The sequence below is a fragment of the Dromiciops gliroides genome, chromosome X (genome assembly GCF_019393635.1).
Source record: "Dromiciops gliroides isolate mDroGli1 chromosome X, mDroGli1.pri, whole genome shotgun sequence".
Classification (NCBI taxonomy): Eukaryota; Metazoa; Chordata; class Mammalia; order Microbiotheria; family Microbiotheriidae; genus Dromiciops; species Dromiciops gliroides.
This window is the reverse complement of record NC_057867.1, coordinates 67,061,935-67,085,699: the sequence shown is the minus strand read 5'-3', so window position 1 is coordinate 67,085,699 and position 23,765 is coordinate 67,061,935. Positions and strand designations below refer to the sequence as shown.

The following is a 23,765-nucleotide window of genomic DNA, read 5'->3' as shown; positions in this document are numbered from 1 at the left end:
CTCTCGGAGGCCATGATGCCTGTCATCCTCAGGCCCCTCCGTTTAGAAGTGAGGTCCCATCTTGATGTTCTTGTAAACATTTTTCCCCTCTGTCATTCCAGTACAGAATCAAAATTGAAGCAGAGTGAGAACCATTCTAGAAGTTAGAAGTTAAAGTATCCCTCCCCTCAGCCTTGGTCCTTATTTGCTTCCATAAACAAGGGGTTTCAAACACTGATTGAACAGTATGACCCTGGTCTGTTTTAGAATCTCGTTCCCATGGAAGATCGCATTATATTCCTCGGGATGAAAGAACCGGTAAAATGCAAGAGCACTTGAAGAAGAGGATCAAAGACAGGCACGCTATTGGACATAACAATAACAACAACAAAGCTGGCCTCCCACCTTCTTCTCTCTCTAAAGTTCCCAATGCTTACAGTACTAATGTTGAGAATGGATACGGAAAGGGCCATTATGTTGTAGAAGAACCCGTTAAGCAGAAGCAGAGTGGGAAAGCAAAGGACAGCCCAGCAGAAGATGCAAAAGCTGAAGGTAAGATCAGCCATTTACCCTGTTGCCAAGGAATAAAGCACAAGCTGAGAACCACAGCGCATCCTAAACATGTTCCCTTTCAGGCCTTTTCACTCTCAGATTCTAAACGTTCTCTCTGAGATGATCCATTCAAGCTCTAGAACAAATGTGGAACCACAATTCACCTGCTTTTGAAAAGTCTAGGGCAGTTACTGTTCCAAAGTAATTGCCCACCATTTTATGTGGTGGCCAATGCCAGTAGTGAATACCACATGTAGTTCCTGCTGCTGGTCTCCTTTTCTTAACTTACTGAAATCAAGCCACGTGATATAACAAATGAGGTTGGGTGGACAGAAGACCCAAAGCTAGTTTGTTATGGGAATACATCCATTATGTGATTAAGATTTAATCTTACACAGGCAAGGGAGAAAGAAATGGGGTCATTTTGCAAAACTGAAAAACATGGGATTTTGTTTGCTTTTCATATAATTGAAAAGATGTTTGGAAAGTGGTGGAAATTTATGATGTCTCCATATAACATTTTGCCAAGTGTCCTCAAGTGAGTCCCCATTTAAAAAAAATTCATCCCATAAAATCAGTTCATATTTAATACAAGTTCCTAAGCAATTCATAAGACAGTCTACATCATTTAGGAATTCTGTTCATTTGCTATTGTTAGACCCCTTTAGTTTTTGTAGATTTGCTAATGTTTTGATTTTTGATTTATAGCTATCATTTCTCAAAGCCTTAACACATAATCCAGTTCATCAAGTTGTCAGTGCTAGAGTGCTTCCTGCTCCAGGGAAGGACAAGAGATATGTAATGATAGTCAGCAGGATTTGGAATGTCAAACCCCAGAAGGTGCAAATAGAAGCCACTTGGTTTTCCAACAAGAATTTTAAAACCTAAGAATGTTCTCCAACACAGCAAAGACAAACCGCATGGAAAATGAGCTTTTATTAAAAAAGACCTTATGAGTTTTAAAAATAAACGTTTTGCTGTTTACTGCACAGATATTGAATTTATATTACTAAGTGGAAACTGCTCTCTGGCATTCAAGGTGCTGCTAACCACAATCTGAAAGGTTTGTGGTTACAATTGTAGGTGTAATGACATGGCGTGTCTTAATAATGAGACAGACTATCACCTGAAGCTGCTCTGTGTGTGTGTGTGTGTGTGTGTGTGTGTGTGTGTGTGTGTGAGAGAGAGAGAGAGAGTGTGAGAGTGTGAGTGAGTGTGTGTGTGTGTGTGTGTGTGTGTTAGAGACAGAGAGAAAAATTGATTGGTAGATCGGGGAAAGGGGAGAGGGGGTAAAGGGGCATGTGTGTGTTGCAGGATCCCTAGTAACTACCTCAGAGACCACTATGGTATTATAGAAAATAAGGGGCCCAGGGGAATTCCTCAGGCAAAAGCCTAAAGTCTCACCCCACCATCTCCTTGCCTCACTCAGCTCGGTCTAAATAACACACACAAACAGAAAACCTCCACTTCATTAGGTACCATTGGCATGAATTCTCCATCCAGTCTAAAAGCTTACCATCGTAGGAGTGGGTATCAGCCCAACTGTTTTTGTGTCTTCCCAAACCAACTCTGAATCCCAGAAACTTCCTAAATGAGTTACTTTCGTAACCACCACTGTTTTCCCTCCGTTGCTTTCCTGGTCTGAGGTGGGTTTTCAGCATTTGTAACATCATTTGGTTTCCATCCTGGAACACCTACTCTTCCTGTCGGCTTTCAGGTCTGTCCTCATCAGGAGCTATTCAACCCAACTCAGTGAAAGGGAAACCGGTTTTAGGGATTAAGGATCAGGGCTATAACCCTGATACAGGTGGGCAAACAATCCAGTGGTTTTCCATCCTCCAATTCAAAGTTCCCCTTAGGTACTGAGGAAGATTTAGGCCAGATAAAAGAGCTTCTATCACTTTCTCTAAGCAAACTACTCAGAGTCTTTCAAGTGTTTGTTGAGGCGGATGTTTATTTTATTGAAGTCAGTGGTTCTCTGAGGAATAAGAAGCCCAAATAAGCATCTCATATTGTCGTCCTTGGTAGGTACTAGGTCTCTCGTGACAGCTATGGCTCCCTTGCTTGTCTAGTTAGCGTGTGGTGTTCAGAGGCCATGGTCAGATGCTGTATTTGTGTATAGGCCAGTTAGGATTTGCCATAGCCAGTCTACCCTAACAATGCCAGCTGTCTGACAGACGTCTATGAAGGGCGGCAAGCAGGCAATAGAAATTTGGGGGGGGGCAGGGGGGAGGACTAAGAGCCCTCCCTGCTGCCAGGGAGTCAGTAGCATCATCCTGCAATGTCAAAGTTATGGCATTCTTCCTTGTTTTACTCTTTCTATATTGTAGCAACGATGTTTAAGCCATGTATTTGGAGTCAGCTGCATCTTTTCTTCTGAGTGATGAAATTCGGTCCTGCTTACTATCCTTGGCCCCCAAACTCTGTCTATTCCCATTAATTTCCTTTTTTTTCATCTTTTGTAGCTCTAGCCTGTTTCTCTTCTCCAGATTAAGACACTTTTGCCAATCAGCATAGACCCAGCATCTTACCGTCTGAAAGAAGCCCCAAGAGATCATTATGCCTCATAGCCACACTACTGGTAACTGTGTGAGGTGCAGGTTTTGTAGCCTGATAGAAAGCCTTGTATCTTCTAGAATTCACCGCCTGAAGTCTCCACCAAAGGCAAGGATTGGGAATGTGGTTCTAGAACATCCCAGCCTAGGATGTAGACACTTGTTTGGGGAGAGGAGAATAGCACTGCCTAATGAGAAAAAGAGATTATCTTCTGCATTTTGAATTCTTGACTCATCTAGGACAAAGAGCTATTAGACTTTGAACCTTTGACTTAGTATTTGTGGGTATATTTCCTTCAGTGGACACCTCTCTTGTCCTCAGTAAAATCTGTCTTTACTGCACATATGAGGAATACTGCACATGGCTGAAATGGACAGGCCATGACATACAGTGTAAGAGGCACTTAATGTACACCACCATAATTAAATGGTACCCGTCTCCTTTTGTGTCCTTTCTAAATTGACAACCTAACCATTTCCACTAAGTGGTTTGAAAATTTTCCATTTCGAATAGGCAGCTGGAAACAGGTCACAGGCTCCACTTAGTATATGGTAGTAGAAGGCCGTAATTAGGCTGGCTCGACCGGAGGATTTGTGCAGAGACACACAGGCTAAGAGCACTGCCTGTAAAATTGCGTTATCAGAACAATTTAGAAAAGGGCACAGAAAAACACGACAGAAATGAGATGTTCCAACAGAGTCCATAAGCCATTTTTCCAAAAAAATATAGCCAGAATTTGTTGGCCAAGACTTCCATGTCAAGAGTTAGTAACAAAAGGGTTATAAAGAAATAGTTATCACCTAGCTGCAGCAAGTGGCTTAGAGAATGAACAGAGAGCTGGCCTTTGATCCATGAAGACCTCAGCTGCCTCTTATCCACACTGGCTGTATAACCCCATGGCAAGTCACTTAACTGAGAAGTGGGTCTCAGTGCCCTGGGCAGCTCTGTAAAACTAAGCTGCCAAGAAGGTGCTAACTTGTATCTGCCAAGGGAAATTCTTCATTAGGGAGTTCTTTATATCAGTGAAAATTCCAGGCCATGTCCCTGCCCTTGTTTCCTATGGCCAACAACCTAAGCACCAGCTGGATATGGTCTGCAATTGATGGGGGTCAGGGCCTTAGATTGCAAATTGAGAGTCTGGAGTAGCAGGGCACAAGTCTCACCTCTGACACTCGCTGTCCGTGTGTCCCCAGGCAAGTCCAAGACTAGAAATTATAGGGGAGGTACACTGGGAGAATGAGTTTCATCCTCTGGAGTTTCCTATGCCCATGAAATTTTACAGGTTCAGTCCAAAAAGGATCTCAATATGACCTGGGGCTTCCTGGAAAGGGAAAAGCATCATTACAAGTTAGTGGTTACCAGTCTGGAAGGGGAAGGAGTTTTCTTTCTAGAACAACTGATGTAAAACCAAAAGGCATCAACTGCCCCCCTTCCCATTTTTCGAAGTCAGCAGTTAGAAAAACAGGAGCTGAAAACACTTAGAAAGAAGATAAGACACCTGGCCAACTGGTGGGAATCTGGAGTTCTTCCATGTTGTCCAGATGGGTCAGGCTGTCTGATCTACCCTGGCCTGCACTGCGATCGCCACCAGGTAGGAAGCTCTGTCCACCAACGGATGCAGTGCTCTTGGAGAGTGGGATGAGGGCACTGGGCAGGTAAGTGGCTTCCCGAGGGTCAGGAAGCCAGTACTTGGTGGTGGGATGGGCCTGGATTCCATGGACCCCAGAGTTCATGGCTGGCTCTCTCTCCTCTTGATCAGGGAGCCAGCACACAGCAGCCTGACGGCCATGCATAAACCCTTTATAGCTGGGGCCAGTACAAAACTAGGCTATGCCCCGCCCCCAGGCTCCTGAACACAGCTTCATAGAAGTGGAGAGCTGGGGTGGGAACAGACCACGGTTCCTTAAAGGACCCCTGGGGAGGAAATTCACTGCTCTGAAATTTAGAGTCTTAGATAATTGCTTGGAGTACAAGTAAGAAACTTGCCCAGGGTCACAGCCAATATGTGTGAGGGATAGGAACTTAACCCAGGCTCAAGAGTTAATAGAGTCGAATCTAAATGATGTCTGACTTGGAGTTCTCTCCATTTTGGATACGTCCGCCTAGAAGTAGCTCCCACGTCTATTTAAAGATCAGACGATACTCCTTGGTAGCTGTAACTGCCGGAAGGGGCCTCAAGAGGCTCTTGAGTCCAAAGTCCCTCATTTTGCAGAACAAACAGAGGCACAGAGAGGCAAGGAAGTTGCTAGGGTCAGAAGGCTAGTAAGCATTAGAGGCAAGATTTGAACCCAAGTCTCCTGACTCCGGTTCTCCATTATACCACTCAGAGCCAGGATTTGACCCCAGGCCCTTTGACTCCCCAAAGTTGTCACTATCAAGCAAAGCATAAAGTAGGGAGACACGTGCAAGGACTAAAAGGAAGCAGGTTTCTTTTTCTGTGGCGAGATTCTCCCAGTGTTCCTTTGGATTGATGACTTGGTCAGTTCATCAAACCTGGCTAACAACAAAACCACCTCAGTGAGCTTCAGTTACATAAGAGAGTAGCCTAGCAAGCTACATGGGGGGAAAAAAGCCAAGCTAATAAATAGTGGTTTCCCAGATTGGACAGGCAGCCTAATTTGGTGCAGTATAGAGAGTGCTGGACCTGAAGTCAGGAAAACCTGAATTCAAATCCTGCCTCAGACACTTAGCACTGTGTGACCCTGTGAAAATCACAACCCCTCTCAGCCTCAGTTTTCTCATCTGTAAAATGGAAATAAATAGTATATTTAATTCCAGGGTTGTTGTGAAGATCAAATGAGGTAACATAATGAAAGCATTTTAAGGTTTGCAAAATGCTTTATTTATCGGCTTAGGCAAAGCATAGGGACAATGAGCTGGTCCCAGAATTGAAGTACTGGCTGGTGCCCTTTCACAAATTTGTATAGGACTTTGAGTAATTCTAAACTGTTCCCTTCCATCAAAGCCCAGCTTTCAAAGAGCAATATTCTTCCAGCAATGCTTTGTGGCTGCAAATCTGGAAATGCCGTAATCATTAAAGAACCAGATTGGTAAGTGCAAAACTGTAGCATCAATGGCTTGAGTGTGACAAATGGTACAAAGGAAATGAGGAATGTCTAGAAAAGGAAACTGGACAGTCATGTAGCATGGGTGAGAGATAACAGATGGCTGGCCCAGATGCTTCCCTGATAGCCACAAAATACCAAGAGGCCTAGATGGCAGGCCCCAGCACATTAGGTAAAGCTTCTCTGAGGACTCGGCAAAAGATGGAGGAGAATGTTGCGGGGTAAGAAGGTGTGGTGCTCGTGTGCCCAGATAAGGGAGTGCTCACCGGGATGAGATCTAAAATTCCTTAGATATGCAGGTATATCTGTGTAGACACACACATGTATCTGTATGAGTACGAACTTGCAAAACAAATGAGGATGCAGTTATTCATTTTATAAAAGGATCCTTTGCAACAAAATAAATCACTACAGGCTACCTTGAAATAGGTATTCCCTAAATCCCGTCATATCTTGTTGACAGAAGTGTCATTAATAGTCATTAGATTTATTACAGTACAATAATATTATCATTAAGAAGAATGTTCAATTAATCTTTTTTCTACCAATTTTTAAAACTTGGAATAAATCCTAAGAGAAAGTGCTTTGAGTTGTTTAAAAACCCATTCTTTAGGGGACAGCTAGGTGGAGCAGTGGATAAAACACTAGCCCTGGATTCAGGAGGACCTGAATTCAAATTTGGCCTCAGACACTTGACACTTACTAGCTGTGTGACCCTGGGCAAGTCACTTAACCCTCACTGCCTCACAAAAAAAAAATTCTCTAGATTTTAGTCTAATTTTATACCTTTCTACCATAGTGTAGATTATTGCTGATATTTCAAGTGACTGCATTCAAAGGTACATTGATATAGATCATACATAAAAGAAGAAAGCTTCCTGAGAGATATTTTCAATTAGAATTGAAAGAAGAAAATTATTTTCTGCTTAACTTTCAGTTAACTTTCTCCCCTAACCATTCTGGTTAATTGAGGTTTTACTAAAATAGGATATGAAAATTTACTACTCATCTTGCAAGTGTTATTTTTCAACAGGCGAAGAAATGTAGAGAAGTGAATTCCATTTTATGAGATAGGGCCATGTATGACTATACTTCAAGCACTTCTTGAAAGCATTTTATACTGTTTGTAGAACAAACTGGGATGATAACTAGTAGCAACTAATGTCACGTTCCTCCTTAAGAGCCTCCCTCCAAAACCTCTCAGGGAATATAGGTTTTATGATGTCATGCTAAAAGAGCCCCACCTCCATCCTGTTTTTAGCAGAACTGATAAACAAGCCCATTCCAGCAACTAAAAACCAAAGAGGAAAGTGACAGGGTTCAAACACTCCATTTTAAACAGTAGAAGAGGGAGCAGCTAGGTGGCACAGTGGATAAAGCACTGGTCCTGAATTCAGGAGGACTTGAGTTCAAATCCAGCCTCAGACACTTGACACTTACTAGCTGTGGGACCCTGGGCAAGTCATTTAACCCGCATTGCCCTGACAAAAACAAAAACAAAAACAAAAAATAAGTAAATAAACAGTAGAAGAGAGGAAAGATTAAAAAAGAAAAAAGGTATGTGTAAAAGAGAAAACCTATCCCAAAGTGCATAATGTATTTATTACTGTGTACCTCAGACACTTAAGGTAGTCCTGTTCTAAATGTTGTGTAAATATATTTTGTATTTTGTTGCAAAGTTGAAAATGTTTGATAAATATTTAACCCCAGGGAGCAGCATAATATAGTTTATTGAAAAGATCACTGGGGGCAGCTAGGTGGCTCAGTGGCTAGAGCACTGGCCCTGGAGTCAGGAGGACCTGAGTTCAAATCTGGCCTCAGACACTTAACGCTTACTAGCTGTGTGACCCTGGGCAAGTCCCTTAACCCCAATTGCCTCACTAAAAAAAAAAAAAAAAGATCACTGGACTGTAAGTCAGGAGATTTCCATTTTAGTTTACGTGACTATGGGCAAGTTGCTTATTCTCTCTGGGTTGGAGGTTGGTCATCTGTAAAGTAAGAGAATTTGAATGGGCGATCTTTGAGGTCCTTGATAGCTCATGATAGCGATGCCATGCTTCTCTGAAATACAACACACTTCTCTTGAAGTGAACTTCCCAGTGCCTATATCCTCTCATGTTGAGGGGATGAGGCTAGTGGTAGGAATACTGATGACAAAGACTATGAAGCCTTAGCCTCCTCCCATGAAGTTAACACTGTCCTTTGAACCTGCTCTCCATGGTGCTTTGTTGCTTCTGGGTATTTGGTTTAGGAGTAATGTGGTGTTGCTGAAGACGTGTATGAGTAGTGTGTGTTAGAGGGCTGTGAATCCTTGGGGTCCTGCACTTCAGTTTTATTGTTTAGTAGTGATGCCCAAGACCATCTTGCAAGTAGCAGAGAGAGGAAAGATCTTGGGATAGAAATATTCTCAGCAGAGACCTTGACAAAATGTAAACACTGGAGAGTTATGACTGAGAAGGGAGGAAGCCTGGATTTAATTGCACTGTATGGAAAAGGTCAAAGCAGAAAGAGTCTAATTGAAGATAGAACAGTTATTTTATAATGAATGTTGTTATAAAGCTTGCTGTAATAAAATTTGAATTTTTGAAGTGGCATAACATAACGGATATGCCAACATTAGGTTACAGAAAAGTGAACTGTTATTTGCACAAGGCATACTCTTGCTCTGAAGGACAAATGATTGCTGAAAGAAGAAATGAGAAATAGAAGTCCAATAAAACAACGAATTCCTCCGAGATCAGTGTGTCCTTTGCCAACTCCTGATGGAACAGTATACAGATGCTCCTTTAAGGAGGAAGAGCTAATGCCAGCCAGCCAGAAAAAACAGTCTCTTAGCTCACCTGAAAAGGTAGGGGAGAGAGGGTCCTTCACCTTGCAGAGACCCAGTGAGGAGCTGCTCTTCTTTTCAGCTACTCTGGCCCTGGAAGAGTTACAAGGTGCTCTGAGAATATAGGACAGGGGTGGTATGACCAAATCTGGCACCGCATCTCTGTGGCTGCCCTCCTCTTTGCCCAAACATAACACACACTCCACCCCAACAGCAGTGTCAACCAGGATAATTCCAAATAGCGTGGAGAGAAGGCGACAACAGGAAACAAGGTTCCTTGTGAGAATCAGAGAGAAGTGGGTCCTCACCAGATAGGAAGACATGAATATCAATACACAGGAAACCAATAACTATATGCATGTGTCATATATATATATATGTATGTATATATGTGTATATATAATATGGCCATATTGAGTCATGTCAGGCTTGATAACTGGGCTTCTCAGGCTTATCTGCATTCACTTCATCATCTTCTCTAAGAGCAGTACAATGGAAAGCAAGCACAAAGTTCATTTCTGTCACTAATACCTTGAAAATAGAGCACCTGACCTTTTTTGACCACTTGTCCAATGTTACTACAGGAAGTAGAAACTAAGCCGAAGTGCGTTGTGGAGGTGATGGCTTAAGATTAGGATCATACAGAAAATGTTGTATCAGCAAGCAACGTGACATACGTGTTAGAGCAGGACCTCAAGTCACAGCATGTAGTGCCATAGACCACTGCCAGTGCAGTGGTCTCATCTTTAGCATAGGGCCTAACTGTCCCATTTCTCTGACTTATGCTAGTCATAAATCTGATTGGTTTTCTCGTTTTGATGTGCATGAGAATAGGCATGTTGGATGTTGAGTTTTCCTATTCTGACAGTATAAAGTTCCAACTACTGACCATTGAGTATTTGCTTTTTGTTTTGTTTTGGTTTTGAGGGGGGGTGCACCCTATAGAAAGTTGCTATAATAAAGAGAACACCAGCACAGCTAAAGTAATAGCTGTTATCTCTGCTTTCCACTCTTCCACTGAGGGTGGGTCAGTATCACACCAAAAGGGCAGCTGGTAGTCTAGACGTAGCTCTCCTTCAGTTTCTGTGGAGGGCTTCCAGATGAGATTTCAAAACATAAATTTACAGATTAAATTTCAAAACACTTAACACTGTCCATAAGTGTACCTCTTTATATCTTCACCATAAAAGTAGAAACACTGGGCAGCTAGGTGGTGCAGTGGATAGAGCACTGGCCCTGGAGTCAGAAGGACCTGAGTTCAAATCCGGCCTCAGACAGTTAACACTTACTAGTTGTGTGACCCTGGGCAAGTCACTTAACCCCAATTGCCTCACTAAAAAAAAAGTAGAAACACTGCACTTAGACAGAAAATCAAAATACTCCGATATTGCCCAGGTTCTTCCTATCGGATCAAAGGATACTTTTTGAGCCACTTCCCCTTCTGGAATAGCGTGTGTGTGTGTGTGTGTGTGTGTGTGTGTGTGTGTGTGTGTCTGTGTGTCTGTGTGTCTGTGTGTCTGTGTGTCTGTGTGTCTGTGTCTGTCTGTCTGTGTCTGTGTCTGTGTCTGTCCGTGTCTGTCTATATCTCTAGGCTACCCCAAGCATTTTGAATTAGCACCTTTTCTCTTCAATTTAATTCCTCTGTTGTCATTATAGAGAATGTGAAGGCTTACCTTGTTAACACTTTGAAAAGTTCATCAGACTTTTCCCACATGGTCAACCTTGGAGATTTTCCAGGGCTTTTTGAAATTGGGAAAAAAAATTTAACCGCATCAGTGTCAATTTTAATTTACAGTTAACCAATCGGAGACTTTCATTTCACACGTGCAAACTGGATGACTATTTTGCTAGTATAAGAAGTCCCTCTTGAAATAATCCTAATAGAAGCAGGCAATTAGAAAGTTACAGGTGTGTTGCCTTGGCTTTAAAAAGCAAGCCACTAATATATACCACCCAGAAAAACAAAGCTGCCCCTGTTGTGCACAGCTTCTACATTCTGGGATTTTTATCTTCAATGTGGTGGATTTGGTATGTGCTTGGTTAGTTTTATGTGAAAGAAAATGCTATTGGAGAACTGAATGGCAACATTGACAGAGCCTAAAAAAGGACTTTGGGGACTTGGGGCTTTTTTCTTCTGGATTTTGTTTGGGGTGTTTACAATCCATAAACCCCAAATCCTCTGATTTCCATTTCTTTTTATACGATCTCCCTTAAAACTAAACCTGGGTTGAGTCCACCATCAATACTAATAACCACTGCACTCACTATTGGAAACAAACCAGGCATAATGAAGGGGAATAAGAAACAGACATGTTTTAATTTGACAGTTTATCTTCATGTAAAGTTTTTTGCTCAGCTAAAGGTAATTAGAAGAGATGCTCTTATTGGAAAACCACACCCCTTTGTACTAAAAATGGTTTCCATACTATTATTCATTTATGGTTGTTTGGGGCTTCTTAGACTCTGTGTTGTTATACTTTGGGCTAGCAGCGTGACTGGTAATTAGATGATTAAGAGAAGCCCATTGGTGAAGAGCTCCTAATGAATCTGATTCCATCTTGTGGTTATAATTAGGTAATACACTACTATCTGCTTCTTTTTTCCTTGTAATGATTTGTTTCTCTTTCTCTGTGTGTCTGTGTCTTTTTTTCCCGTAGAACCTGAAAAAGAAATTAAAGAGTTGCAGGACCTCTTTAGCACTGGAAAACCTATAGTAAGTAATGCTAAATAGTCTTTCCAGACTTACTTTTTGTCTGTTTTTAAAAGAATTATGATTTCTTTTTTCCTGGAGCAGAATGACAAAAGTGGAATCTCATCTTGCTTTTTTCTTCACCAGCAAAATACACAAATGTAAAGTCAACATATGCTAAAGAAAGGGATAGTTGTTTATTATTTAATGAAAATATTTAGTACCTACTGTATACAAGGTAGCATTGATATTTGATTATATCTTATATATGCCCTTGGGCTCAGAATGACCTGAGAATGAATGAATGAATGACTCAGAATGAAGCCCCACTTTGCTCTTTATGGAAGTCAAGCATAAAATGGGGATAATACTTGTCTTATCTCCCAGATTTATGGTAAACTGTAAAGCATATTATCAATGAAATGTTAATATCTAGAACTGGATAACACAGAGCTTCTCCTCTCAGTTATCTTCTATTTGATGGAGGAGGAGAGAGATAGACCTGTGTTTTCATTGGTATGGGGCAAACCAGGTGAGGAGACTCCATGTAGCCAATGCAGGTCGGTCCCCTTTCTACAACTTACAGATTCAGAAAATTGCCTAGAACACTGAGAGTTTAGTAATAATACTAATTTAGTAATAATACTAATGTCTTGTTAGAAATTATCTAAAGCGGGGGCAGCTAGGTAGCACAGTGGATAGAGCACCGGCCCTGGAGTCAGGAGTACCTGAGTTCAAATCCGGCCTCAGACACTTAACACTTACTAGCTGTGTGACTCTAGGCAAGTCACTTAACCCCAATTGCCCCAGAAAAAAGAAGAAATTATCTAAAGTGACGAAATACAGTACTCTAGTTTAAATGGATGATGCCTTTAAATCAGTACCCAAATTAATCTAGGAAAAAAGTTTACCATAAATAAACCTTTCTTCTCTACACAGGGGCACATTTTTGGCTTTTGACTAGAGTATTTTACTTCTTGCTTTAATTACACAGTAGATGAGTTTTATTTGGAATTAAGTCAGGTTTTTTGATCAATCATCTGTGCTCAATTTGGGGGATATGAGTACAAAGAATGAAACAATCCCTATTCTCATTTAGCTTCCATTCTAATGGGGGAGATGGCAAGCGTGTATACAAATATATTCGGTAGGAGGATGAAGTGAATAAAAACAAGCCTATAGAAGAAGGCACTCAATACAGGGTGGTCTGGGAGGGACTGGGCACCAGTAGCTGGGGGAAGGGGGAAGGCAGGAAAGACTTCATGCTGGCAGAACGTGGTCCCTGAGCTGCCTTTTTTTTTTTTTTTTTTTTTTTGGTGAAGCAATGGGGGTTAAGTGACTTGCTCAGGGTCACACAGCTAGTAAGTGTTAAGTGTCTGAGGCTGGATTTGAACTCAGGTACTCCTGACTCCAGGGCCGGTGCTCTATCCACTGCGCCACCTAGCTGCCCCCCTGAGCTGCTGCTTAAAGGAGGAGCAGCACTGGAGGAGACAGGGGGAAGGAGGGCGTGCTTTCCAGGCAGAGGCACAGAGATGGGGTGTCAGGGTTGGCAGGATCACCGAGCACAGCAGGGCTAGTGAGGAGACTGGAAAGAGGTTGGAGCAGGTTGTGGAGACCTTTCAAAGCTAAACAGAGGAGAATGTCTTCTATCCTAAAGGCAACGGGGAACCACTGGAGGGAGCTGATTACATGGGGTCTCACCTGGTCAGAGCTGCACTTGAGGGCAGTGACTCTGGCACAGTGCGTAGTTTGGACTGGAGCGGGGACAGAAGTGAGCCAGACCGGTGAGGAGGCTGTTGTAATAAGAGAGGTAGAGGTGATGAGGGCCTGAACTCAGGTGGCTGCTGTGTGAGTGGAGAAGAGGGGTCATGTGCCAGGGATGTTGTGAGGATAGGAATGGCGAGACCTGGCATGTGACTGGACATGCAGGGGAAGGGAAGTGGACAGGCCAGGAGAGCCTGAAACCCTGGAGGATGGTGGGTCCTCTGACAGAACAACTGGGGAAGTGGAGAAGAGAGGAGGCTTTAGGGAGAAAGACGGAGCTTGGTTATAGACACGTCAGACCTACCTTTGGGATACCCGGGTTGAAATGTCCAATGGGCAACTGGTGATATGGTAATGAAGCTCAAGGGGGAGATTAGAGAAGGGAGAGGCCCCAGGAAAAACTTTGGGCAACACCCCGAAGTGGTGGTGGAGCGGATGATGTGCTGGCTAAGGCCAAGAAGGACTGGCCAGACAGGGGAGCAGGCTTTTGGTTGGTTGGTTGGTTGGTTGGTTGGTTGGTTGGTTGGTTTTTATCACACTAACCTTTTTTTCAGTTTGTTTAACAATAAGCCTTTATAAGAAAGTTATCTCAGAATACAAGTTTGTAGAAAATGAAGGAGTGATTTCATATCCTTAAATATTCTAAAGAGTTTTATAACAAGTACAATCAACCCTTAGTGCAATTTCTTGGCCGTCTCAAAGGAGCATCCTAGAGTTGAAGGACATTAGAAATTATGGGGGTAGGGGCAGCTAGGTGGCACAATGGATAGAGCACCAGCCCTGGATTCAGGAGGACCTGAGTTCAAATCCAGCCTCAGACCCTTGACACTTACTAGCTGTGTGGCCCTGGGCAAGTCACTTAACCCCAATTGCCTCACCAAAAAAAAAAAAAAAGAAATTATGGGGTTTGAAGGAAAGGCTCAGGTCAGATGGCATGGATATGGTGCAAGCCCCAGGCATCTCCCTGCAAAACTGGGCTGCTGTGCGTATTCCCAACCTTCTGGCCACCCTGCAGAACTGCCCGTGCAATTAAAAACAATTAATAATACAGTATGAAGGGCTATCTCTGCTCACTTAAGCTGGGTATAAGGGCTTCAACTTTCTTACCTCACAAATTGAGGACACTGGACTAAATGCTCTCTCCTTTTGTCTCTTTTTTTTTAGTCCTTCTCTTACCTTCCCCAGTGAAAGGTCTTTGAGGGCAGGAACTCTTTTTTTTTTTTTTTTTTTTTTTGGTGAGGCAGTTGGGGTTAAGTGACTTGCCTAGGGTCACACAGCTAGTAAGTGTCAACTGTCTGAGGTCGAATTTGAACTCGGGTCCTCCTGAATCCAGGGCTGGTGCTCTATCTACTGCGCCACCTAACTGAGGGCAGGAACTCTTTATTCTTTTGGTCTTTTAGTCCCCAGCATCTAGCCCAGCACCGTACATAGTGCAGGATGGGCCAAGAGTCATAATGTTTTGATAACTTTTGGAAAATTTTTTCTTTATGTTTTGCCATTTACAAGATTCGATTTTTCACACATAATGTAAATTCAATTCCTATATATACTGTATATGATGCTATTGTATTGTAAATGAAAAATAAAGGAGTTCTTAAATACTGAAATCCCTTCGTGACTTTTGGCCCACCTTGTACATACTTAATAAATTAGATTGGAAAATAAAGAAATCTGGAAGTGAAAGATTATATGACAAAGGAAGGATTTCTCATCTTTTTATGTAAGAAAAAGAAGCCCCAATTTTCATTCCCAATTTTCATTATTTCTATTAGGTTTCCAATATTCAAGCAAGATCAGCTGTCCTCTCATGGAGTCATCTGGTAAATTCCCAGAATGAAGAAAATGCTAACCGTCCAGTATCATTTACATTTGAAGTGGCACTGTCCAACTGTGGTAAAAGTGGAAAATTTAAAACTATTTACATGTAAGTCTGCCTCTGTTTGAAATTTCTGTCACTCTAAGTATACTAAAATTTTACACAGTGATTGAAGCAGTTCGTGATTTCATGTGGCCATCTAAAAATTAATTTCCTTAAATTTGTCCTGTGTAGTCTGAGAATCAAGTTGACTTAACAAGAACATTTGAATAGAGTTCTCCATTTGGTTTGTAAGAAAGCCACTATTATCTCATAATTAGTGGCTGACATTTTAGAACTTTAAGAATTTTAAACAGAAACTTCTGAGGGGACTGGAGGTGAGAACATGTAAAATTAAATTCATTTTTAAAAAGTAAGTCTTGGGCACCTAGGTGGCACAGTAGATAAAGCACTGGCCCTGGATTCAGGAGGACCTGTGTTCAAATGCAGCCTCAGACATTTGACACTTACTAGCTGTGCGACCTTGGGCAAGTCACTTAACCCTCATTGCCCCAAAAAACAAAATAAAATAAAATAAAAGTAAGTCTTGCACATATTTACATAGTTTACTTTTTTAATCCCATGATACTTTAAAAAAATAAACTTATCAGGGGCAGCTAGGTGGCACAGCGGATAAAGCATTGGCCCTGGATTCAGGAGTACCTGAGTTCAAATCTGGCCTCAGACACTTGACCCTTACTAGCTATGTGACCCTGGGCAAGTCACTTAACCCGCATTGCCCTGCAAAAAATAAAAATTAAAAAAATTTTTAAAAATAAACTTATCCAAATATACTGTGATTCAGCCCTAAAGCAAACTTAGAGTTTAAGCAGTATTTATCTTTCTACTTTTCTAATTGCCCTTCCTAGCTCAGCTCAGTGGAAGCAAGAGCAGTCAGCATTTGGAAATAGCAACCTTCTCATTCCTCTTCCTGCCTAGAAAACAATGTGCCAGGGCCAGGCTGTGGGCACCAAAAGGTCAGGGATTGTACCCGGGCACAATGACATACACCTTTGGGCACCTAGTACTGATGGAAAAGAGGATCGACTGCACAAGCCATTGTATTAACTGTAGTAGAGAGGCCTATGCCCCAGGAACACAATTCTGGGCCATCCTCAAGGAATTATGTAGCTTCTTTAAAATACACTTGTTATACTGAAGCCTGACTGGCTACTTTTTTAACATATTGTTAAGTAATATTAAAATCATGTCTTTCTTTTTGAAAGATGGAATATATTAGTATGGCAGGAAAAAAATACAGTTGTTATTTTTGAGGCTCCAATTCAAGTTACTGTCAATAAGCTAGGTAAATATAGATGTAAGATTATGAGATTTCACATTTCAACCCAGAGTGGTAAAATTTTAATTTTGTAAAGCTCTATTAACTTGACCTTGGTATGTAAATGAAGTCTTTTGCATTATCACTAAAATTGTTTTCTGCATGTTTACAGTTTGGGTTAATTGCTCTAAATAACATCAATGGGAGGTGTGCTTACGTGGAATAAAGGTTAATATAAGCAGTTAGGATCTGCTATTTGGCTTTTTTTATCTGTTGAAGGTCTCATAAGTAATTGTAATTTTCACAGTGGGGATGAAGTGACAGTCAGCCTACCTGATCTCCAGCCAGCAACCGACTACCATGTGAGGTAGGTATAGGGTCCTGCTCAGCCTGATAAGTTTTGCCTCTTTGGCTGCCACAGATAATTGGGACGTTTTCTCTAAGTTCAGCCCTACCCCTGCTCCAAATAATGCTATGGCATGATGACTGGTTTCATCCAGTCTAGAGCAAGGCATGAAGGGGGAGTGGGGGAACTTTCATCTGTTGGACCCATATGGCTAGATCAGTGCCAACTTCCTAGAGTTAACTCCTAAAAATTCTGTCTGAAGAAATGGGGGGCTTTACAGTATTTTTCAAACTCTGGGTTGAGAATAGGTCTGAAATTCAAAAATGTAAATTAAAAATAATTTAAAGCTTATGTTTATCTATCTATCTATATATGTATATTTAGAGTTTCAGCAACATACAGCTCTATAGAAGAATCTACTTCTGAAGTGATTAGTTTCACCACAGAGAGTTGTGAACCAGACCGTCCTGCTGTACCTAAGCTAGTGAACCGAACCAAGAACAGCCTGATTTTACAGTGGAAGGTAGGAAACTTCTGTGATGAGAGAGGTTTCAGTATTTCAGTGAACTAAAAATGACCTTGATGTATCTTGAATTTGAAATGTGGCAGGTAGTTGTTGGTTATTGAAGTATCTTTCTGGGTCAGTGAAGAATCTTCTTGTGAAAAATGCAATATGGAAGCGAATGGAAGACCTGTAGAAAGAATCACAGACAAGTTGGATCACTTTGAACATTACGCATTGAATTTATTATATATTTTTAATTTTTTTTTTTTAGTGAGGCAATTGGGGTTAAGTGACTTGCCCAGGGTCACACAGCTAGTAAGTGTTAAGTGTCTGAGGCCGGACTTGAACTCAGGTACTCCTGAATCCAGGGCCGGTGCTTTATCCACTGCGCCACCTAGCCGCCCCTATTATATATTTTAAAGAAAAGCAAGCTGTAGATTATAGACCCCCACAGTTTCATGCACAACCTTGTTATGCGATGTATATGGAAATACCCATTTTATTTGGTGTTTTAAGTTCAGAGTAAAAGGCATTTGAAACATGGCTGGTTTGAAACATAGCTAGGGAAACCAAGTAGACATGCTAGAAGCACAACGAGGAAACCTTTATGACATCCTTTTCATAAAACAACAACAAAGGGCATTTCTATAGGTCTTTATGATTTGCAAATCATTTTACACACATTATCTAATTTATTTTATGATAAATGAGTAACGTGTCATAAAGCTGGCTCAAAGCCACTGGTAGCCAGTAATATGCCAGGTCCAACTTTCAGACATGGGAACTCACTTTCCAATCCTTGCTTAGGATATAGAAATACTTTACACTGACTCTTCTGGCAAGTTCTATTCTTCGTAATCATCTCTCAGTTTCTTCCTTCTCGCCTCCATTTCCCTCTTCTCTGTGTCCCCCAACCCCCAATATGATGTGTTACATAAACTGAGGAATGAAATGAAAGTCTTACCAATGTCTAAAACTATGTCTGTTTCTCTATAAAATATACAACTGTCTTCATCTTTATCAACATGTTATTGTACTTGCTTGATTTTTCAGTGTATCTGCAAGTTAAGTAACATGGGTATCCCCTCCCTGTGCTTTTCTGGTCCGTGCTCTCACATACGTGTTATCAATTATCTCTACAGAGGAGGCTGTCTGGTATTGTGCCATATGAGGACATGACTAGGGCTTTTCTTTTTCCGTTCACACGTTTCCTCAGTACTATCCCTTATGCCACTTTTTGAGCATGGATCCCCATTGGAAATGGGCTACAGCCTACTTCTACCCTGCATGCGTCTCTTCAATCCTTTTTGGGTTACTCACAACTTTGATTCCTCTCCCCCTAATCAAGTCTGGTCCCAAATAAATGTGCTGATGTACTAACTCAATGGAGCTCATTGTTGGAGACCCTCCAGGTATTCTGGGGTTTGATGCAGTCAGTACAATATTGTCCACATAGAGAACCATCTAGAAGACTCTTGCATGCTTGATAGCCACAGTAATGTTCTCGCATCCTAGTATTTCATGTTGAGCCCAAATCCACCTTGTTTAGCCACCTTGTCTCAGCAGACTAACTAATCACCAGAGCCCTTTCAAATAATTCAATTGACTGAAGGCTTTCTACCTAATTTGGTTTTCAGACACAAGTACTATACGACATCAGTTTTGCCATAGCTCGAGCTAAAATCTTAATCTTCTTCTTTAACAGATGATAAAATTAGGCTCATTGAATAATTGACCATTTTTGAAAAATTCTTTGCCATGTGAAGGACTCATTTCTCCAACTTCAGTTAAGTGTTGCCACGTGGTAACACAATAAAGCAGTGTTAAAAGAAGGAAGTTATTATAGAGGCCCATTAGTGGGATAAGTCACGTATGTACAAGTGTGAACTGCTTGTTCTCATCACTCACCTACCACCTATCACCCTGAATTTTGCTTTTATATCAGCCTTTCACCTCTTTAAAAACAAAATAGGAGGGAAAACAATATTACCATCTTCCCCTATTCACCTTCTCGAAGACATCAGTGAGCTGTTTGAAATGGATGTGAGTGGGCTGGTGAGATGTTAACTTTGGGAAGACTACAGGCTGATAGAAAACAACCACTTATTCCTTTCAGATCTATTGAAGGAAAACTGTAAAGTCACAGCACCCCAGAATGGGATGATAACTTTTCCTTGATGCTGTCGACTGAATTTGTAAAAAAATGTCTGCCTCATTCATTTAAGTATAATAATGATAAGAGCATTGTGCTAGGTGCTAGAGGAATTACAAAACTTAGATCAGATATATCCCTGCCCCCCTGGGTTTTACAGGCCAGTTGTCACTATTATAGATAATATTACATAGAAACACATTAAATAAGAATCTAAAAAAACCTCAAAGTACTTTATGAGAACTGAAATTGAAGGTTATTAGTAAGTAGGGGGATCAAGGAAGGCTGTTAGCTTTCTGCTCTCTCTTCAACCTAACTAGTAATTTTCCCGTCGCTTTTGGGGTGATGGACAGAAAGATTCCATAGTTAGGATGACAGTAAACAAGAATACAAAAGGTATTTTACCTTTATAGAATTTTGCTTTTAAAAAAAGTACACAGGGACAGCTAGGTGGCGCAGTGGATGGAGCACCAGCCCTGGAGTCAGGAGTACCTGAGTTCAAATCCGGCCTCAAGCACTTGACACTTACTAGCTGTGTGACCCTGGGCAAGTCACTTAACCCCAATTGCCTCAAAAAAAAAAGTACACGGCAATATAAACAGACTAAAATATATTGTGTATATTGTGGCCTCAGCATCAGGAAACCCTGGGTTCAAGTCCAGCTTAGACACATACTGGCTTGGCAAGTCACTTAGCCTCTCAAGACTCTGAGACTATAAATTGCAGAGAAGGGGCCAATGTGCATTCCTAGGCCCAGTCCCTATCCCTAGGTGTATGACTCTTTTGTTCACTAGGTATGGTACTACATTGCATATTAGTATATTGAATGAAAAAAGCTGTACCCTAATTTTGTTTCTGTGTGTTATTTCAGGGATCTAATGACAATGGCTCCAAAATCATCAGTTTTCTTTTAGAATGGGATGAGGTAAGCATTTCCTGCCCATATTTTATAACTGATAAAATGTGACTGAAATTTTGCAAGATGAAATGGAATATTAGAGAGAAAAAAGTTGTAGCTGACTGGAATTAAGGTTTCATCAAAACAGATATTTCTGCATTCAGCATATGGACCAAAAGAGTGATGGTTTTTACCTCAGCTCTCCCAGGCAAGAGCAGAGAAGTGAGTGCATACTGTTTAAACTGTGGCTGGGAGAGTATATGATCCTTTGGACCAAGCACTATTCTGAAGTCATGGGTAGAGCTGGCAAAAATCCACATGACCTGATAATCAATTTAAGATTCTTAGTAAATAATCTCTTTGGATTCTGTTTTATATGCCATGGCATCAGCTAACTTACTAACTCACTGATCCACTAGCTAAATTTTATCACTGCAAATACCTGGGCACTTGTAAAAATCCTAGTACTCAGATGTGCTAGGTTTTTTGACTTCAATTAAGTTTGGGGATCATTTCTGGATTTCATTGCCCTCTACCCTATCAGCACAGGAAATCGATCACGTCGCTACTGTGACGTTTTATTGTTAGGGCATATTAACTAACAGTGGTAAGATAGACTTTTCAGTTTATATTCTCTAACAGTCTTTTGTTTCCTGTTTTCCCTTGGTTTCCTTATTATTTTGACTCCCAAAAAAGCACTTTAAATAGAGTAAGAAAATGGTATTTTGTTGTCATGGCACTACCAGACTACTTTATTTGGTGACTTTTTTTAAATGATGGAATGTGTGGTCATGTGGGATTTTTAAAATATGTCTACTGAGAACCCTTTGCTCCGAACAGACAAATCTTTGCTAATAGTGAACAAAGTAATACGTGGAATTTCTTTACATTTGTTTTCTACCAAACTAAAATCAGTTTTTAAAATTTTTGATGTCATATTTATTCAAACTGGTAAAGTTTGAGTGCAAAATTAGATGTATCTTACAATATGGGGAAACAATTTTAAAATAAAAGACTATTGGTGTACCTTATGTTTGTATTTAGGCATCTCTTGGTGTTTCTGGACCCTTAGTTAACTGAAGACTCATTGAAGTTCACTGTAGACACACTGATGCTGAATAGGAAATTGCCCCCTGTGCAGAGTGGGCAGAGAAGGGATTGTCTGTTGTTTCCCTTCCTCCATCACAACTCTACCCCCATCCTTTTTCTTGATTGGTTGTTTGTTTTGAAATGACCAGGGTTTTTTCTCTATGCTCCACCAGCCAGGACAACTGAGTTATTACCTAGAGGTAACTTATGCCTTATAGCAGAAGATCTGACTTCAGCATATACATGGTTTTGGCTTCCATGTTGTATTTTAGTAAGAAACTCTTTAAAATTTTTTGCACTTAGTTTTTTTTACCCTGCCCTTCGATTCCACATAGACAGTATAAGTGTCCTATAGTAGCAAAACCTAGAAATACTTGTTTTCATTAGGCAACATAAGACATCCTTGATGTATGTCTTAACTCCTGTGTTAAAGGTGACCTAATTGAGATCTATCAGGTGGCATTGTAATGAAGTGTTGTGTATCAGGAAATTGTACACTGTTTACCTTTTTTCCTGTTCATAAACTGAGCCACATATACATAATCTAGATTTTGTTTTCATAATTTTGTACTTTTTATAGCCTGTCTTTCAAAACGAACACATTTAGACGGTGGTTGGCCTAATATCTGCCTGGATTTGCTGGGGCTTACAGAATGCATGTCATAAGGATATTCAAATCTTAAGGGGTTGTGTGACAGAGGGCTGAAATTTAAATTTGTAAAAATATTGCCAAATCTATCTGAAAACAATCAATTCGTGTTATGCTGCAATTTTCAAGGGTTTTCAGATTTTTCCTCTTTAATCACATTTCTTCAATGCATAACAAATGTCAATAATTCCACAGCCCTGTACTTCAAAGTACTTTTTTGCCCGTCGGTATTAGCTATTGGGATACTACTAGTTTTGTATTTTTCCTTTAAGATAACAGTGCTTTTATATAGAAGTACAATTTCCTTTTTTAAAAGTTCTTTTATTAAACCATAAAAGCATTTTATTATTTTTCAGTTGCATACATAGTTTTCAGCATTTGTTTTTATAAGATTGAGTTCCAGGGGCAGCTAGGTGATGCAGTGGATAAAGTGCCGGCCCTGGATTCAGGAGGACCTGAGTTCAAATTCGGCCTTAGACACTTGACACTTACTAGCTGAGTGACCTTGGGCAAGTCACTTAACTCTCACTGCCCCGAAAAAAAAAAATGGAGTTCCAAACTTTTCTCCCTCCTTCCCTTCCCTCCCCCCTCCCCAAGACAGCAAGCAATCTAATATAGGTTGTATATGTACAATCATATAAAACATATTTCTGCATTAGTCATGCTGTGAAAGAAGAATCAGAACAAAAGGGAAAAACTAGAGGTATAATTTCTTGGAATTGTGTTTATATTTATTTCATTCCAGTTTGATTTATCTTCACTGTTAAAACTTAAATTTGTCAAGTAGTAGACATTACTCATTTAATTTATGATATATTTCAGTATAGTCCAGATATGTTGTTATATGTGGATGTAAATACAGATTTGGTGTTTTGCAAAAAAAAAAAAGAAAAGAAAAGAAAATAGTATTTTGCAGTGGAACCTCGATCCTGACAAATGAAACTTTCAGTACCAAAGGTCTTTATTTGGTAAAACGTATAAATTTTAACCAACTCTCCCTCCTCCACTTTTCCCTCTTCTTCCTCTTGCACTTCTTTTTCTTCAAGCCTCACCTTCCTTTGTCCAGCATCTTCCAGCACCCACTCTTTTTTTTTCTTTTTTTTGGTTTTTTAGTGAGGCAATTAGGGTTAAGTGACTTGCCCAGGGTCACACAGCTAGTAAGTGTCAAGTGCTTGAGGCCGGATTTGAACTCAGGTCCTCCTGACTCCAGGGCCGGTGCTCTATCCACTGCGCCACCTAGCTGCCCCCCAGCACCCACTCTTAACCTCCCTTGAGTAAACAGCCCACAGAATAGTTTCAGATGGGAAACACTGTCCTCGATAAATGCTTTTAACACAGCAACTAATACATCATGTTTGTGTGCGTTTTAAGGGGAAGCCTGGAACCTTCCAAGAGTGCTATTTTGGTCATCTGAAGCAGTACAAGCTAACCAAGCTGTCTCCTTCCACAAAATATTCATTTCGATTAGCTGCTAAAAATAACTTGGGAATAAGGTAAATTATATTACTTGTAATTTTTTTCAAAGTTTATACTTGGGGGGGAAAAACAACTACTAATTTT

General features: G+C 40.7%; 1 protein-coding gene across 8 annotated transcripts in view; it reads left to right on the top strand.

Moving 5' to 3' along the window:
• LOC122733715 (fibronectin type-III domain-containing protein 3A-like) overlaps positions 1-23,765 on the top strand; it is an 85,690-nt gene that overhangs the window by 36,992 nt on the left and 24,933 nt on the right. For all 8 annotated transcript variants that reach the window (XM_043974348.1, XM_043974350.1, XM_043974352.1 and 5 more), the window contains 7 exons: positions 247-531; positions 11,637-11,692; positions 15,205-15,356; positions 16,874-16,933; positions 17,297-17,435; positions 20,441-20,494; positions 23,577-23,698. In XM_043974348.1, the coding sequence (XP_043830283.1) occupies positions 247-531; positions 11,637-11,692; positions 15,205-15,356; positions 16,874-16,933; positions 17,297-17,435; positions 20,441-20,494; positions 23,577-23,698 (868 nt within the window). The remainder of the gene's footprint in view (positions 1-246; positions 532-11,636; positions 11,693-15,204; positions 15,357-16,873; positions 16,934-17,296; positions 17,436-20,440; positions 20,495-23,576; positions 23,699-23,765) is intronic.